Raw genomic sequence first — 19,335 nt, 5'->3', positions numbered from 1 at the left:
TGGTGGTTGAGGGGGAAGAAGACGCAATAGAGATGTCGTTGGCGGGAAATGGCGATGCATTGCGATCGCAAGGGCAAGATGCTCTAATGGAGATTGTCAATCCAAGGGGTGAGTCTCCCCCACACTCTGGGGTAGTCGGTCTTTTTGCAAAGAGTAGGTCAAACTCACCACCTCGCCGGCGCAAGAAGAAAGAGATTGCAGACTTGAGGGATTCATGCCCGCAACTGAGGAGGTCGGCGCGACTTCAATCGAAAAGCTTTAATATTGGGTACTCTTTATTATGCCGAGATGTCTCTTCTTCAACATCTATTTCGGATAGGGGTATTAGAAATTGTAATATGCGGTTATGTACCTCTAATAACACCATGGAACAGGAGAACTTATGGGAGGTGGGAAAGCAAGTTGGGATGCTCTGTCGGGGGGAAGAGATGGAGGTGATCAATGAGTATGGTCGTATGGAAGCACGCGATGAAGAGGTGTTGAAGGATTCGAAGGAGGGAGGTAAAATGTTCTGTAATGATAATTGTTGATCTTAATATAAGAGGTATGGGGGGGAGTATTAAATCCAGGTATCTGAACCATATTATAGCTCGGGAAGGGGCTGAGTTTGTGTGCTTGCAAGAGACAAAAACTAGGGAGGTTACGGAGGCTAAATGCTTTGCTGTTTGGGGAAACAATAGAATCGGATGGATACACCATGAAGGGGACAATGGGAATGGAAGCTTGATATCTATGTGGCATAAGGAGGCGTTTAGCTATGACAGTCATGTTGTGGGGAAAGGTTTTATAGCAGTTGTTGGAACTCATATTAAAGCAAATCTTAGATGTGTTTTGGTCAATGTCTATGCAACCTGTATTTTAAGAGACAAGAAGATCCTTTGGGAGGAACTAACGTCTGTTAAAGAGGCCTTGCAGGTTCCGGTGTGGTGCCTTTGTGGTGATTTTAACGTCGTCAGAAGCCGTTGTGAAAGAAAGGGGATTAGGGTCGGTGTTGATTCCTCTAGTGAAATTGTAGGTTTTAATAGTTTCATTGAGAACAATATGCTTTTCGACTTGCCAATTGTTGGGAAGAATTTCACATGGTTCAAACCAAATGGGACGGCGAAAAGTAGAATAGATAGAGTTCTGGTCTCTGAAGAGTGGTTGGTCAGGTGGCCAATGAGCAAACAATATGTGCAAAGTAGGGAAGTTTCAGATCATTGTGCAATAGTGGTGAAGGATGTACAGAAGGACTGGGGTCCTAAACCTTTCCGTTCTCTTGATATTTGGCTTCAGGAAAGGAGTTTTTGTGGAATGGTAAAAGATTTTTGGTTAGCGTACTCTGTTGAGGGGAACGCATTTGTAAGGTTCAAAGAGAAGTTGAAGTCTCTAAAGGGTGATCTTAAAAAATGGAATAGGGATGTGTTCGGTAATATCTATACTGTAAAGAGGGAGATATTGTAAGATATAGAGGACCTAGATTGCAAAGACTGTCATGATGAGCTTAGGGAAGAAGACTTCGTGAGAAGGCTGGAATTGGTGAGTCAGTTAAAGGAAATTGATAAAAAGATAGAGTCAGTTACCTGTCAGAAGGCTAGAGTAAATTGGCTGAAGAATGGAGACTCATGCACTAGATTTTTTCACACGTCACTGAGATGGAGAAGGTTAAGGAACGAAGTTAAAGGGGTGGAGATTGGTGGAAGGTGGTGTGAGGAACCTAGTACGTGCGCCTAGAAGCAAAGAAGCTCTTTGAAAGTAGGTTCCAAGCCACAAAGGATTTTGGCGTCAGGTTTGATAAGGTAGAGTTTAGATCTCTGTCTTATGAAAGTAACCAAAGTCTGATCATGGCATTCTCAGAGGAAGAGATATGCGAGGCTGTGTGGCATTGTGACGGTGCTAAAAGCCCAGGTCCTGATGGGATTAATCTGAATTTCGTAAAGGAAAACTGGGAAGTCATCAAAACTGAAGTCGTGGAAGCTTTGACACTCTTTCACGAATCAGGGGTTATCCCAAAGGGGTGTAATGCTTCCTTTGTTGCCCTTGTTCCAAAAGTGAGAGACCCTATCCATCTAGAGCAATATAGACCTATATCCTTAGTGGGAGTGATGTATAAAATTATTTCTAAGGTGTTGGCAGAAAGGTTTAAGAAAGTTCTTCCGTATGTAATATATGAGTGCCAATCTGCCTTCCTAAAGGATAGAGGGATTCTTGACAGTGTGGTAATGGCTAATGAGGTGGTAGAAGATCTCAAGAGGCGAGGTACTAGTGGGTTGTGTTTCAAGGTAGATTTTGAAAAAGCTTACGACTCAGTTAGGTGGGAGTTCCTCTATGATATGTTAAGTAGGATGGGTTTTCACAGTAAGTGGATTCTTTGGATTAAAGGTTGCCTGGTTAGTGCTTCTGTGTCTGTGCTGGTTAATGGGAGCCCCACTGAGGAATTCAAACCCTCAAGAGGGTTAAGACAGGGTGATCCTCTTGCCCCGTTCCTGTTTCTGGTGGTTGCTGAAGGGCTAGCAGGGCTTGTTAGGCAAGCTGTTAAGGCTAACCTTTACACAGGTCTACTCATCGGGAGAAAAGAGGTGGAGCTCTGTATGCTCCAGTTCGCTGATGATACTCTGTTTTTTTGCCAAGATGCACTCAATAATGTGATCACTTTGAAGGCCATCCTCAGGGGTTTTGAAATAGCTTCAGGACTGAAGATTAATTTCTATAAATCTAAGCTAGCTGGGATAAATGTCGTTAGCAGTAAAGTGGGCTGCTATACAAAAATTCTCAACTGCTCTAAGATGGAGGTACCGTTCACCTATTTGGGCATTGAGGTAGGGGGTAACCCGAGATTGAAAAAGTTTTGGGAGCCTGTTTTGAGTAAGTTGAAATCCAGGCTTAGTGTATGGAAAGGGAGGTTTCTCTCTATGGCGGGAAGATTATGTCTCATCAAATCAGTTTTGGCTGCAGTACCGCTCTATTACATATCCCTGTTCAAAGTTCCGGAGGGTGTATGTAAAAGTATTACTAGTATTCAACGACGTTTTCTATGGGGGTGGGGAAAGGAGAAGAGACCTATTTCTTGGGTTAGCTGGAAGGACATATGCAAACCGAAGGAGGAAGGAGGGCTGGGTGTTAGAGATATCCGAAGGTTCAACCATGCGTTATTAGCCAAGTGGAAATGGAGGTGTGTTTCGGCCGGCAAAGGAAGGTGGAAGGACGTCCTGGACTCAAAGTACGGACTGGACCACAATTCGGATCATTCTCCTGCTAAATCTCACTCATACTAGTGGAAAGATCTGCAGAGAGTCTGTACATAAGGTGGGGGAGAAGGGTGGTTTCAAAAACAAGTGAGCTGGAAAATAGGTAAAGGGGATAAGGTGAGATTCTGGGAGGATGTGTGGGTAGGAAATTCTAATCTGAAAGCGCAGTTTCCGAGGTTATTTATGTTATCCCTCAATCAAGGCCAGAAGGTAGAAGAGGTGGGAGTTTGGGATAATGTGGAGTGGAGGTGGAACTTAACTTGGAGAAGACGTAGATTTCAGTGGGAGGAGATGCAGGTTATGGAGTTAGATAGCATTATAACTAGGGTAAGTGTTAAGAAGGATGTTGTGGATATCTTGGAATGGCGGAATGAGGATTCAGGCTGTTTCACGGTGAAATCAGCGTACGGGAGCCTAACCAGTATGGACAGGGACACGCAAAAACAAGTGTTTATTAATCTCTGGAAGATGAAGACGTTTCCTTATGTTCTGCTTACAGCATGGAGGGTGTTGCTAGGAAAAATCCCAACAAGACTTTGTTTGAAAAAGAGAGGAGTGCTGCTAAATTCTGCCTTGTGTGCTTTGTGTGAGTCTGAGGAGGAATCATGTCAACACCTGTTTATGGAGTGTAAGTATGCTTGGAAGGTCTGGAATCTGTGCTTTAAATGGTTTGGAATTCTTTTTGTCCAACATAATGTCATTGAGACTCATTTTGAGAGTTTTATCCTCACTGCTGGTAGTAAAAAACAAAATTTGATATGGAAAGGTGTGTGGACAGCTGTTATTCAATGCTTGTGGGAGCATAGAAATGCAGTGGTTTTCAATGTAGGTGTAGTGGATGTGGATGAAGTGTTCTATAAGGTACAGCTAAAATCGTGGATGGCGTTGAAGCATAAGGGACCTAGGTTCTCTTATTTGCTCTCTGATTGGGTGTTGAACCCATGGCCCTGTATCAGCAGCTACAAGTAGTTACCTGTACAGAGAGTAGGGAGTTCGTATGGTGGGGCGAAAGTTGATACATCTAACAAAAGGATGGGTGTTTGGAAGGGTCCACGGCACTCCAGATGCCAGATGGAAGCTTACGGAAGTCTGTGTAAGGATTACATACCTGGGGGCATGGTCTGGGATGAATGAAGGCTCGGAAATGAAGGCTGAAGGTGATGATAATAAAGAGAGGTGCATGGCTAGCTTTGGGTGAAGCAGTTCGGTTTTCCAAGGAAGAGGTGAGTGCAGGGATTCCGGTATACGTAGTATCGGGTAGAGACTGGAGTCATGGATGTGCCTTATAATATTTAGGCGGTAACTTTGGAGTAGTGGAGAAGAGGATTGCAGATTGGAGGGTTGTTAATAGGTGGCTGTGTTAAAGCTGGAAGGTTCTGACAGTGGAGCTAGTTGGTGGTGGATTGGATGCCATCATAAACCCCTGGTTGGCTACTGCTTTCACTTGCCAGTGGCAGGTGGACCTCATTCCTGGAAGATTCAGGTTTCTTCTATCTTGCACTAATATTGTGGCCTGGAACAGTGATAGAAAGTTGACTAAGGGCTCGGTAATAAGCTGTTTTAAGGGGAGCAGAATATGTGATTGGATTCTTTCAAGTTGAGAGACACCTTATAAGAAGATATGTTTATGTTGTAGTTTGGCTATGGGCTGTTATATGGTTTTTGTTTGCTAGGTATGATGGTGCTTTAGTACTTGTATATGGGTTAAGGTACCCCTGAAGTACCTCTTTAATTTTATTATATTCTTTGCTGATAAAAAAAATCTTTATATTTTTAACATGTAGTTTGATTGAATTTTGTCTTAATGATTAATAGGTTTCTATAATATATTTTTGAAAAAAAACTTATATTGTTTTAAGTAGGAGATCAGACTAACAAAACACACAAATCTTTTTATAACCTACATAATTATATTTTATCTTCTTTCTCAACATCTAACACAATAACTAATTTAAGTGTTATTATTTTTTTAAATATTTTTTGTACGAAAATCTTTTTTAAAATATAAAATGAAATCTTATATTTTATATTTTTATAACCAATTTTTAATTATAATTTATTTATTATATATTTTCCTTTTAGTAATTACTTCTTTCAAGTAGTTCTGATTTAATAATTCATGAGTTCAAAAAATTAAATAAATAAAGGGTTATCATGATTTTTATAGTTATAATTATATTAAATTATCTACTCGTATTTTGATATGATTGACAATGATAATAAATTTTAAGTATATTAGTATCACTTCCTCGAAATTATTGTTAAAAATGTGTTAATTTTTTAAAAATTATTAAAATTAAACAAATGTATTATATAATAACTATAATTAGATAATAGTATATAACTATTTTCCGCATTAATGTCATAAATTATTTCTCTTTCTTTATAAAAAGTTAATAATCTGTTTTAGTATTTATTTATTTATTTTATCTCAGTCTCATTTATGGTATAGAAATATTACTCAATCTTGTTTATATTTCCTTTATTTATTTTGCATGGATTGAGTTATAGGAAAAGAAAAATTGGAAAGTGTAGAAAAAAAAGTGAAAAATAAAATTATTTGATTAAATGAAAGATATTAATAACAAATAACAAATAAATTTAAATTTTCTTTTTCTGTGTTTTCCCCTCTTTTTCTCAGGTCGCATCTTTCCATATCTTCAAGTTAGTCTTTTTCGGATTAAGAATTGACTTGGTGGGCTTATATGTTATACTAATAAATTAATGTATCTTTGTTATAATAGAATAGTTATTAATATTATGTTTTAGAAGATATAATAAGATAATAGTTAAATATGTAACATCTCAGTTATAAAATTACTATTTCTTGAAGTTTAATATATAAATAAAGTTTACATACTTTATCAAATTATTATATCAGTTTAATATATAAATAAAGTTTATATTATTATACTATTATATTATAAAATATTATCTTTTGATATAAGAATTTTTAAATTTATACACAATGAAATAAAACATAAAAAGAATCAAAAGAAAAACTTCATAATCTTTGTTTTGAAGTCCCATTATCTTCAACATCTTTTGTTTACGTGCAACATACATTGCATATTTTTAAAAAAAAAACAACACCAGAAACAAAAAATAGTAAATTAGTTATCTTTAAAATCTTCAATAAAATTTTAGATTTAAATCATCATTCATTTATTCCAAATATATTAAACAAATAATTGTATATAATTATCTCATGTTTCACACTACTTATGTCAAAAATTTACTAACATAGTTCAATATCACCCACGTTATAATTTTACTGACATCCACACACAAACACTTGAGTTTACTTCCGGAAGACTCAAACATTGATTCAGATTTAAAGATTTGTATTTGTCATACTATCCCGCTTTAAAATACACACAACTATGCGTATAAGAATATCAGTATCAAATCACCTCATATGATAGGGTTAATTCATATAACCTGTCAAAACAGATTATTTTTCAAAACCACAGATAAAGTCATATGAACCCCTTCAATTCTCACCACCTAAATATATTCATTTATATGGTTTCAATATATCAGTAGAGTCAATATATCTCCTCCTAGAAGAATCTCAAACCAATGCATATCTTAACAACCTCAACACGATATTTCATTTCCTAAAAATACTAAGTCTTGATTAATATTCCACAAGATTCAGATTTCAGATGATTCATCAACATACCATTCAATCACACAAAAGTGGATACTTTTAAAACAATTAGAAAATGACAATAATAATCACATAACATTTGAAAATTCACGAATCAATTGAATATAAAATGAGCATTTGTTGTACATTTTGATAATTGTTATATTTATTTGTTTTAAAAACTTAAGTTGTATACATTTAATCAAATATAGGCTTAGAAAGTTGAAATCACTTCCATTTTACAAAAATGATAAATTTTTAAAAGATTTAATTCAATTTCATGACCTATAAAAGAACAAGTTAAAAGGTAGATAAGCAAAATAATAAATGTTGTCAAAATGAATCTAAAGAGAATTGGGGCTTAAGCCCAAGAAAATCTACTTGTCGCATTTGAGAAAGAGAACATCCAAAAACTGCAACTCAAATTCTCTTCGCGCAGGAAAATTTTGCTGAGCGAATTTAAGACCAGGAGTACCCCAAAATTGCAACTCAAATATGCTTAGTGCATAGGAAATTTAGTTGAGTGGATTTTAGATCAAGATCTCCCCTAACTCTACATGTAAAATTTGCTTAGCACAGGGGAAAAACACTGAGTGGATTTGGGGCCAAGAGCACCTCAAACTTAGCATGTCTGATAAGTGTAATATTTCAGTAACATTTCATATTAAAAGATAGGCACTTATGGATGTTAATTGATAAAATAACTATAATTTAACCCCTAATTTATTAATTTAAACCTTTTTACATATTTTGTGATTATAATACGAATACAAATGATTTATTCTCAAATTTGTGTTAATTTTAGGATTATAAGGGGAAATGGAGATGAAATGGCTAAAGGAGGATAGACAAGATGAAAAGGGAAAGTTGGAACATTAGAAACTCGCTCAAAACTCGCCCAAGCCAAGTCACTCCAGAGGAACTCGCCAGTGAAATTGGGTTTTTTATCGTCAAACTCGCCCAAGCAAGTAATAACTCGCATAGGCAAGATGTCACTTAGTCCAAGTCCAACTAGGTTAAATAGGAGTTGTGAAGCATATCCCTAGACATCATTGGGAGAATAGAAAGAGATTGAAAACCCTAGAGGAGACAACTGTCAAGGAGAAACATCTTGGATCTTTTTTTCTTGTTTTCCATGCTTGTAATGGCCAACATGAGTGGTTAATTATTCCCTTTGGAATTGGGAGTAATCTGTTCAAACTCTTATGTATTGAGGTGATATTTATCTATAATATTACAGTTCTTGATTGATGATTGGTATTCTCATTTATTCTCAAAGCTTGAATTATTCATGATTTAGATCCTTAGATTTAACTGAAAAGTACTTCTTAAAATCAGACCTAAATGATAATGCTTAACATATTTGAATGTTAGGAATATATTTGAAATGTTAATTGTTTTATAACATTTGTTTGTAACGATAAGAATTTTTTATAAATATGCGAGGAATCGATATTTAGGGGACTCTCTTAGTAATTTTGTATGCGAGGAATTGATAAGAATGGTTTTTATATGTGCATCAATATGAATCAAGACTAAATATTATAATCTTTTGTAAAAATACAGACGAGTGAGAATGATGAATCGTAATCACAATTTTCTCAATTGAATCAGACAAATCTAATACTTTGCTTTATTTACATTCTTGCAAATCATCATAACAACAAACTTTCCAACAAACTTTTACATATTGTTTTCTATTTAGTGAATATTATACTTGAGAATTCAACATTTCCTTATGGGTTCGATATCCGTTCTTAAGGGTAAATTTATTACTTATGACACGGTACACTTGCCGTAAAATAGTCATCAATGTCCAAATTTGCTTAGCACATGAAAATTTAGCTGAGTGGACTTGAGACAGAGAGCAGGTATACCTCAATTTAAAACTCAATTTGTCAAGTAAAAACCAACATTAAACTATATAATGCATACCACAATCAATTTAAATCATCAACCATTTATCCAATTGTTTAAAAATTTCAATCATTTTCATAAATTAACATATATTTTAATCAACAAATTAAACCATAAAATAAAATTTTGGAACTTGTGACTACATCACCTTCATGTCTTCTAACCTAAAGTTATGTTAAAAGAGAATACTAACTTTCCTTACTTGAAGAACTTATCTCCAAAGCAATCTTCCAAATTCCGAGTCAGAAATGTTATATAAAAATCAATAACCTAGAAAAAGTTATCCAAACATCACCAAATTTCAATATATGGTAAAACAAGTTAAGATTATCACTTTTCTCAACTGGACCCACCAAGATTGATGAGAAAATCATAGGAAAAAATAGAAAGTAAGGAATCTTAAGAGCAAATAAAAACTTACTATATTTGAAAATCTAATCGGATAATAGTGAACTTAAATCCGAAACTACTGTGATGTAATCAAATTTTAAAATAAATGATGTTTGAAAGGAGAAAAATTAGAGAGACTGGAGAGGAAATGAGAAAGGGAGAAACAAATAAGGAATTGTTATATGTTTTGAGCAATAAAGGATTGCAAAATTAAATTTAAGAGTAATTATATTTATTTAAACTTTATTTTCATTTCTATTTAAATTATTTAAATTTTATTGATATTAGTTAGTTTAAATTATTTAAAGAAATTACATGTAAAAAAACAAATATACAAATATGATAAAATCTATTGACATTATTTTATATGCACCAAAAAAAAATTGTATTATATTTTGTATATTTTTTCATATTTATCTATATATCATTTAGAGAGAAAAAAAAGTAATGAGGTTATAAACTGAGAATTTTAAAGACAAATAATCATTTTAGTTATAAATTCTAAATTATTAAGAAACATATTTATTTATATTATAATTTTTAACTTCATTGAATTTCATGATTTTTGTTTTATCTGATTTACTCACAAATTTAATTTTTTTACAAAATTTTAAAAAAATAATTTAAAGTGACAATTTTATTATTTTTGTAAAGTAAAAATAGATGTACATAAGTCTAGATTTCTCATGTTTAAATTCTTTAAGAAAAAAACGTTCGTTATTTTTTCATGAAATCTTAAATTTAATAGTGGTGGTTTGTATAAAACTCAAAGTCTGAAAAATAAAATATAATATTAAATAATTGAATTAATTTTTTAAGTTGTAAAAACTTAAAAAATATGAAATATAATGGTCAAATTTGACTATGAACGATTGAACCTCTTGTTGTGTCGTCCAGTGTAAAATTCACTCTAAATATTAATCGAAAGATTGGATTCAACATTTAGAATCCCAATCAATCCAAATTTATATTGCTTTTAGAATAATTATATTTTATATTGTTTGGATTTATATTCTTTATAATATGCAGACTATGAGTATTTTTAAAGTCAATGTTTGTCAAATTTCATGAATGTTAATAAGATAACTTTTAGGTAATTGTCAACCATTTTTTTTTAAGTCTAAAATCAAGTCTGCAAGGTTATAATAATATTCATATTTTGTATTTCTATATTTGGTAATACTTGAAATATTTTATTTAACAAATTAAAATTGAATAAATTTGAATTTCTCCATCTAAATGAAATATTTTAAAGAATACATCCTTCAAAATAAAAAAATATCAAATTTAATATATTTAATTTTTTAAAATTTGAAAACTTTCGTATTAAAACGTAAGGATTTTAAAAAGTCATGGAATTTTAATGGAATAGGGAGGTGCAGGAAGTAATTAGGTGGGTGCGAAAAGCAAAAGCCCGAGGTATGTTTTGGTGGCAGTGAGTGAGTGACGTGCGTGTGCCTGGTAGCAGTACAAGCATAGTTTGAAGGAGAGAGAAAAGGGAAGAAAGTGTGGTGTTGTATACTAGCGGTGTCAACAGCCATGAGGATCGTTCGCAGAGACCTCGTTCCCAATGGACCTGGTAGCGTTAAGGTTCAATTGCTATTCTCTAAACTTCAGGTTCGTTCTCTATCTCTATTCCGTCAAATTTCTCCTTCACGTTTATTCTGTGCACTATGCAGATGGTGGCGGTGGATCCCGATGATCTGTGGTTTGCGTATAACTTGATTGCTCCCGGAGACTCTGTCATGGCCGTTACTGTTAGGTGCTCTTTTTTTTCTCTCAATTATCGTTTTCTTTGATCGCATAATCTGTTGTTCAATTTTCATATTCGTTTCGTTTTCGTGCTTGTTGTAATTGTAATAGGAAGGTTGTTAGAGAAGCCGCTCATGGCGGTCGAGACGCAGAGCGCGTTAAGCTCAAATTGGAAATTAAAGTCGAAGAGGTATTTTTGTGCTATCAATAGGATTTCTGATAGTTTTTTCAGGTTTTGTGTTATTTTGATTTTGTTTTATACTAGGTTGCTGATTATGACAAAGAAGGTTCTATTCTGCGTGTTCGTGGAAAGAACATTTTAGAGAATGAACATGTCAAGGTAGTGAACTGTAACTGTCATCCTGATTTTATCTCCAAACTGTTACTGCCAAACTTAAGTTGTCTTCTTTTAACTCCTTGCAGATAGGAGCTTTCCATACTCTAGAACTTGAATTGCAGCGACCGTTTGTGGTCAGAAAGGTATTTTCTTTTGAATCGTTGTGCTTCTTGCTACGATTCATTTCGCATTGTTAAATATGTGCTTCACATGCATATAAGCTAGGCCTTTTGCTTGGATATATAATTGTACCATTACGGTTAGAATACCAAAGAATGAGTGGGGAGGAATCTTTATGAAAATCATATTGTGATAGTCCCCTCCAACCCCGTACCCTTTTTTACTCATGATTACTGAAGATTATATTCTGCCTCTTGTAGGATGTTTGGGATTCTTTGGCTTTGGAGGTACTACAGCAGGCCTCTGGTACATATCAAGTTATTTGAATGTCTCAATTCTTTTATAGATATTTATAATTATGGAAGTTTTAGTAGTGTAATCTCTGTGTGTGGAAATTACAAAATTTGCTAATTTGAAGAATGAAGATATTACTTTACCTATTATCACTTGATAAAATTGTTGAATTGCTACTTTATGTGATGTCTTAAATCTCCTGCACACCTTTAAGTAGTTGTTTTAGCAAAAATGGTGGAAAGATGAAATAAATTATTCACATAGAACTGGTCGTATTTTTCAAGCAAACAGGGAATTAACAATCCTCATCTGGTCATTCGTTGTCTGACTGTTGGTGTAAATCTTAGTAATCAAAACTGTGAATGAAACTTCCATATATTTTGCAGATCCTGGTGCAAGTGCAGATCTAGCGGTGGTGTTGATGCAAGAAGGATTAGCTCATATCCTCCTTGTTGGTAGGAGGTTAGCCATACGTTTTCTATGTTTTGTTTATATATATTGCTTATAATACCATTTTACTCGGAAGATAATTTGCTCAGCACTCTACTATTAAACATGGTCACTGTTATTTTTGTTTGATTTCTAAGGGTAACCACAAACACTGGAAATTAAATAGAATTTCTTCTTTTTGATACTCTAGTTTATTTTCGCCATGTAATTGTGGCATTACAATGAAATGATTCATCTTATTACGTCCAATAACAGTATGACTGTTACTCGTTCGCGGATAGAAACATCAATTCCTCGCAAGCATGGGCCTGCAATTGCTGGTTATGAGAAAGTATGATCTATCACTCTATTTTAAGATGTCAGTGATGAATTATATAACTTCATACAATTCTAAAGCGTTCCTCCCTTTTGTAGGCTTTGGATAAGTTCTTTGAGAATGTTTTGCAGGTAAATAAGGACATATATTTTTTTATCTTTAGCATTTATTCTCATTAGCAATACATATTCCATATAAAAAATATGGTAATGGATTTACTATGATTTATAAAACTTCTTTTTAGATTAAGGGTGTTTAAGAAATTAAAGCTAATGATATAATGCAAATACAAATACCCCTTAAAGCTCTATCACCTGATTTTTGTTATGTTATATATGTGTAGCTAGTTTTGAATTGGTGTTCTTCATTAACTGACTTATAGCCACTTCCTTTCCCCTAGTAATATGAGATGCTCATGTTAATAATATCATACCCATGTACCAAATATGGCCATCTTGCTGAAGAATATTAGATGCCTGGATGAGAATGCCAGTTATCAAATGTCTCCTTATTGTATGAATGAATGTCTTTCTATGTTTCTTTACTCTTGCTTAAGAGCACATATCATGATCTTTTGCCATTGTCTTTCTAATGTCTTTCTATGTTTCTTTACTCTTGCTTAAGAGCACATATCATGATCTTTTGCCATTGTCTTTCTTTTTTATCTTTATTTATATATATCTCTACTTTCAACAAAAATGTGTAAAAGGGGCACTGACAAATTTACTGGAATTCTACGAATCTGTTTAGGCTTTCTTGAAACATATTGATTTCAACGTCATTCGTTGTGCTGTAATTGCAAGTCCAGGATTTACAAAGGTGAGCAATTATTTCCTGCTTGCTTTATTTGGGCTTCTTTCATGGTGAATATTTACAAATTTGATAGTGTGTGTTTGCATGCATGTATTATTATTGATAATAATAAACATCTTTAGTGGTTTTTGCGTGCATAAGTGAAGACGGGATTTTGGAATAGAAATGTTTATTATGCTTATATTCAGTCTGTTTCTTTTTCAGGATCAGTTTCATCGTCACTTATTTCTGGAGGCAGAACGAAGACAGTTGCGACCTATTATTGAAAACAAATCACGCATCATTCTTGTGCATACAACCTCAGGATACAAGTATGGTTGCTTTCTTTATTTGAATGTTCTCTTTTCCTATTCTTTTAGGATGTTACAAAAGCTTCATAAGGCAGTTATAATCAACCCAAACACGTGAAGATTGTTGTGCTCGCTGATCAATTAACTATGGCTTGACTTGTGTAATCTTTCTTATGTGTGATATGCTTGTATAATATGCCTACCTTTAACAGTTCATTTAACAAAGTTATACACATTATTTGAGGCTTGTGATTAAAATATTTTTTCCATTGTATCTGTTCCATATATAAGGGTTTTTAGGTGAATGCCAAGTCTCATGGGTGACTGTCAAAGACATCCATTTATTTAGAATGTAGTGACTAAAAAATATGGCTGCAAACATAGATTAACGCACTATTAGCCTTGTTATTTATTATCTGTAGGCATAGTTTAAGGGAGGTTTTGGATGCTCCAAATGTCATGAATTTGATAAAAGATACCAAAGCAGCACAAGAGGTACCTCAAAACTGAATCAGTACCTATCTTTTCTATTGAACGTGGATTAAGCTTTATTCTTTGTTTTCCTTCAGGTTCGAGTTATGAAAGATTTCTACAACATGCTTTCAAATGTCAGGTTCTATTTTTTGAGATGCATTTGTTTTACCTTGCCTATTTTTATGATTAGAATGTCATCCCAATTTCATCTGGAATTTGTTCAACTTTGAAATTATGATAGAGTTAGCGACACTAAGTTTGGATGGATCATTAAGTTTTGTGCTTAACTTCTAGTTGCTCATAGTCATATGCCTAAAAGAAGAGTATTGATCTTTTATATTGTTGCATGATTAATTGGTCTAATAATGACTTTCAGTTAGATGTTTAAATTATCATATTACATGAGAGAAGTACATCTTCCATGAAATTTCCTTTATGTTTTTCATTCTAATATTTTTTATCAAGTGTTTAAAATTCAAATAACATGATATTTTTATCGAACATAAAAATCATCTCCGCTATATGGTACTAATACTTTCACCTTATTTAAATAACATAATATTTTTATCGAACATAAAAATTATCTCCGCTATATGGTACTAATACTTTCACCTTATTTTGCTTGTCACATAATGATTAATCTTTGTTGAACCCAATCAAGAGTTACAAATGTAACTGGGTGGATGTTGGCTAAGCTAAACAATTATGTTCTAGAGAATTTATCATGGGAAAATATTAAATTAAAGGAAAAGAAAAAATAGGATAAATCCTTTGTGTATATTGAACACATAGGGTTATGTTTATATAGAGAGAAAAACATAGAAAATATGGGTTAAGCCCATTACATAGATAGAAATATCTGACAATATCTATAATATCTAATAATATTTCATAATATCTAATATCTCGTAATATCTAATAATATCTCATAATATCCAACCGTCTCCCTCAAATTGGTGCATATAACTCGTATTTACCCAACTTGTTACAAATATAATCAATCCTAGGTCCTTGTAAGGATTTAGTAAAAATATTTGCTAATTGATCATTTCAATTAACAAACTCAGTCAACCAGGATGGGCTAAGGAATCACCTACAAATTTTGGAGTTGAGACGAAAGGCAAGTATAAAAATGTTGAGATAGTCTATGGCAACTCAAATTAGTTTAATGTGGAGAGGCATTATGGGTAGAACTTATACCTTTAAGGATGGTAATGGGAAGATCGGGTTAACCTGTCGAAGCTGAGGGGATGGAGGTGTTGGCACTAGAAGAGAGTCATATGATAGATCACGGGAGGTTTGACAATGACGGTACACCTGAAGGGTTGGTGGAGGTGGTGAATTTTTAGGTGCACTAGGCACAACAAGAGGATCACAAACAACAGGAATATTAACTAGATTAGATGGAGACATAAGAGGAGGAGAAGACTTAAAGTTAAAGGAAGACTCCCTGAAATAAAATAGCTATTAAGAGAAAGTGAGAAACAGTAATATCCTTTTTGTGATTGAGTGAACCCTAAAAAGACAAATTTGTGTGACTTGAGATAATTTATCAAGACTAGGACTAAAGTTATGGACAAAGCATGTGGACCCAAAAACTTTGGGAGGTAAGGGGAGAGGGTCATGAGGAAATAAAATAGAATGAGGAATTTTGTTTTCTAAAACTGAAGATGGCATGCGATTAATGAGATAACATACACTAAGAATAGTCTCACCCCAAAAATGTTGAGGAACCTCACCATGGATTTAAAAAGTGAGTTGTTTCAACAAGATGTCTATTCTTGCGCTCAACCACATCATTTTGTTAGGTGTATAAGCACATGAAGTTTGATAAAGAATACCATGAGAAGCCATAACATTTTTAAAAGAATGAGAAAGATAGTCATGTCCATTATCACTGCGCAAAATTCGAATAGAAATTTGAAATTGATTTTTAATTTCATTATAAAACATTTGAAATATAGAAAACAACTCATAACGATTTTTCATTAGAAACATCCAAGTATATCTTGAATAATCATCAATAAGAGTAATAAAATACTGAAATCCTAAAGTAGACTTAATATGATTTGGTCCCTAAGTGTCAAAATGAACTAAGGCAAAGGGGATGAAGCACGTTATGAGTAGTGTTATCGATATCGGATAACGGATCATATCGGAGACCCCATAAATCCTTTAGAGTTATAACGGAAACCATAACAGGTTATGGTGGAAGCATTGTTGTCGAAAGAAATATAATTTATACATATAAATAATTATACATGTAATAATTATAATGTTTTATATGGGCCAAAAATAGGCCCAAAAAACCTAATTTTAAGTAAGTTTTGATCTTTTAATTAGGGTTTAACAGCACATGCAGCCGCACATCACATTCAACATTCAAATTTTATTTAGGGTTGTATTAGGTAGAAGTTGAAATGGGCCAAAGGCTCAAACTTATGTTTTTTAAAAATTAGGTTTAGGTATTCTGTCTTCTTCATGCACCGAACACAATCCCTTCTTCTTCAGGTGCCACACTCCCTTCATTTTTCGCCGTCGTCACATTACATATGGGTTAAGCCCATTACATAGATAGAAATATCTGACAATATCTATAGTATCTAACAATATCTATAATATCTAACAATATTTATAATATCTAATGTGATAATATCTCATAATATATAACATCTCATAACTATTATTATTGGTGTATAATAATTTTGCATATTCCCAAACTTCTAAACACATATCTTAAGTACGAAAAATTTGTTTTAAAGATGAGTGAATGGTAGATTTGATAACGATGCATAATTGAGCATCAATTTTCAACCAACGAGAAACCTCATTTTCAACAACATTGGGACAGGTACGATGATCAACATAACTTTGACTCTTAAGCCATAATTTAATATTTGAGGTCCAAGTGTCATAATTGGTTCCATCTAATTTGTCAATGGAGAGATGAACATCGACATAATTACTATAAATAGACGGATTAGGCTTAGTGGCAACGGAAGAAGCCATAGGTAATTAGGGCAGATTGAGTTGTCGGCCAATTGGCGGCAGCAGTGGTGACAACGGCGGTGAGGAGGTAGTGGGCGGTGGCTGGAAAACACCGGTGAATAGTGGTTTCACCAGACAAAATTGAACTCTAACCCTATGCTCTAGATATCATATTAAAATAAAAGAAGAAAAATAGGATAAATCCCTTGTGTTGTGTATATTGAAAATACATAGGATTATGTTTATATAGAGAGAAAAACATACAGAAAATATGGGTTAAGCCCATTACATAGATAAAAATATCTAGCAATATCTATAATATCTAACAATATTTATGATATCTAATATGTGATAATATCTCATAATATATAATAACATCTCATAATATCTAACAGAAACCATCACTTTCTTGTCTCTCTACTACAAAAGTACCTTTTCTCTTTTTCTTGTGCACAATCAAGCATTAAAAATCTGGTTTCAAGAGAGAATAAAAATCTAAAGGAACCATCATCTTAGCATACTCATCTTTCTCCCTTAAATTATTGTCTCTGCAACGCTTTAAAAACAGCATACCTAAATTTTGCATTTTCAGAAATATAGGAAATCCTGATTGAATATCTTTGGTGTATAACAGGATCCATCTCGCGCTTGTTACGGAATGAAACATGTTGAGGTTGCCAATGAACGCCTAGCTGTTCAAACTCTTCTCATTACAGATGATCTTTTCAGGTTTGTATGATATAGTCATAAAATATTCTGAATGAAACACAACATGCTGGATTGATTCATCTGATTCATACTCTGGCTTCCCGCATCCTTTTTTTTTGTTTTAATTTAGCCATGTATCTTGTGTATCTCTTGTCCATCCTTGAAAATGGTTTAGATCAAACTTCTTTGCAAACTACCTTTTACTTTAGTTTTTGTTTTATAGAAAGATAGTTTGGTGTTTACTTTTCTATCCTATTTGTTAGTTTGGGATTTGGAATTTAAGCCAGAAAATTCTCTGTTTCATATTGTGATGATGGAGTTGTGTCTTCACTATTTGCTTTTGGTTATAGGAATTCAGATATAACAACAAGACAGAAGTTTGTTAAGTTGGTCAACTCTGTTAAGGATTCAGGAGGATCAGTCCATGTATTTTCATCCATGCATGTCTCTGGAGAGCGTAAGTTTGGTTACTTTCATTATTCTTTACTATTTTGGGGAATGGGTGGAGTGCGGGATATTATTTATCCTAGAAATTGATTAACTGGGAATGGTGAACAATTATTGAAGAAGAAGGTAGAAGTAATAAGATCACAGTATGTAAACTAAAACGTTACCTTTTTCTCTTCCTCCTTTTGTTGTTTAGAGCTGCTTCACGGAAGTAAACCAAATTTCTGCACAAACATTTATGTTCTAATTTTCTGTCTGTTTGAAATTGAATATGCCAACTTTATATTGATGGACAGAACTAGCCCAGATAAGTGGCATTGCTGCAATTCTTCGGTTTCCCCTCCCTGATCTTGAAGACATTGAGATGTGATGAACAATGTTGGTCAAGCATGTTAGTCCCTGAGTACTCACTGCGGATTGCAGGATAATTGAACGAGGGACTTGTACTATAAACCACACAATGCTAATTAATAGTTGCAAGTCATATTCACCACCCAGTGTTCCACATTTTTGGGTGAATTTCTGTGCTCTTTTGTATTTATGTGTTGAAAAGTGATACTTTCCGAGGTCCCATCATGTATATGGATCTGCTGAGTAATTATGAATTTATGATAGTAAACAGTCCACTATCCCTAGCTAAAGGGGATAATTGTGGAGATTCAAATGCTAAAAGCTATAGCGGGAGCAAGATCAAATTTTGGCACCGTGCAACTGTTTAAAATAATAGATTAATAGTTGGCTAAATATATTGTTTTTGATAATGAATTTTTATAATTTTTAAATTCCTATTTGTGTATTTTTTAAATTAATATTTAAAAGTACATTCATTCAGTACCACTGTTATGTTTTTGGTAATCAGCAACTTGTCGTTTCTTCCTCCACCTTCGTATTTTCATTCTGCATCTCCAAAAATCTATAGATTCTCAAATTTTTTTTATTTTGTAATTTGGAAGTTAAAAGTATCTAAGAATGTACAATTCAAAAGAATATTTGGAAGTTATTTTTGTCTTTCAGACTACATAATTTGAAATTTATTATTTTATTTAAAAAAAGTTTTGAATTACACAAATTTTGAAATCATTCTTTTCTTAAAAAAAGATATATAAAGTTAATTTTTATTTTTTGGATTACTCGAATAATATTTGGATTTCATAATATAG

At 33.3% G+C, this 19,335-nt stretch overlaps 3 protein-coding genes across 4 annotated transcripts; all 3 read left to right on the top strand.

Moving 5' to 3' along the window:
• The first annotated feature begins 546 nt into the window (after positions 1-546).
• Positions 547-1,443, top strand: LOC137815941 (uncharacterized). The gene has a single exon (XM_068619049.1). The coding sequence runs from the start codon at positions 547-549 to the stop codon at positions 1,441-1,443; it is 897 nt and encodes a 298-aa protein (XP_068475150.1).
• A 1,967-nt stretch (positions 1,444-3,410) lies between these two features.
• LOC137815932 (uncharacterized) lies at positions 3,411-4,196 on the top strand. The gene has a single exon (XM_068619041.1). The coding sequence runs from the start codon at positions 3,411-3,413 to the stop codon at positions 4,194-4,196; it is 786 nt and encodes a 261-aa protein (XP_068475142.1).
• A 6,381-nt stretch (positions 4,197-10,577) lies between these two features.
• Positions 10,578-18,847, top strand: LOC137818366 (protein PELOTA 1). Of its 2 annotated transcripts, none has more exons than XM_068621743.1 (16): positions 10,578-10,776; positions 10,866-10,948; positions 11,050-11,128; positions 11,204-11,278; positions 11,362-11,418; positions 11,656-11,701; positions 12,076-12,151; positions 12,395-12,470; positions 12,554-12,586; positions 13,206-13,274; positions 13,473-13,579; positions 13,981-14,053; positions 14,128-14,166; positions 17,655-17,749; positions 18,079-18,185; positions 18,472-18,847. In XM_068621743.1, exons 1-16 carry the CDS (start codon positions 10,726-10,728, stop codon positions 18,543-18,545), a joined length of 1,140 nt encoding a protein of 379 aa, XP_068477844.1. In that variant the 5' UTR covers positions 10,578-10,725; the 3' UTR covers positions 18,546-18,847. The 2 variants fall into 2 exon arrangements, with proteins under 2 accessions (XP_068477844.1, XP_068477843.1); XM_068621742.1 differs by having other exon boundaries at positions 10,623-10,803.
• Positions 18,848-19,335: the final 488 nt, after the last annotated feature.

Source organism: Phaseolus vulgaris, chromosome 10 (genome assembly GCF_000499845.2).
Source record: "Phaseolus vulgaris cultivar G19833 chromosome 10, P. vulgaris v2.0, whole genome shotgun sequence".
Taxonomy (NCBI): domain Eukaryota; kingdom Viridiplantae; phylum Streptophyta; class Magnoliopsida; order Fabales; family Fabaceae; genus Phaseolus; species Phaseolus vulgaris.
Note: the sequence above shows the minus strand (reverse complement) of the source record. Positions and strands in the feature narration are given on the sequence as shown.

Bases quoted from the DNA above. Each gene is read 5' to 3' on its own strand.
- LOC137815941 (XM_068619049.1), top strand. From the start codon at position 547: ATGGGGGGGAGTATTAAATCCAGGTATCTGAACCATATTATAGCTCGG.
- LOC137818366 (XM_068621742.1), top strand. From the start codon at position 10,726: ATGAGGATCGTTCGCAGAGACCTCGTTCCCAATGGACCTGGTAGCGTT. The intron at 14,167-17,654 runs GTCAGGTTCTAT...GGTGTATAACAG, and splicing joins TCTACAACATGCTTTCAAAT to GATCCATCTCGCGCTTGTTA. The intron at 18,186-18,471 runs GTAAGTTTGGTT...ATTGATGGACAG, and splicing joins CATGCATGTCTCTGGAGAGC to AACTAGCCCAGATAAGTGGC.
- LOC137815932 (XM_068619041.1), top strand. From the start codon at position 3,411: ATGTTATCCCTCAATCAAGGCCAGAAGGTAGAAGAGGTGGGAGTTTGG.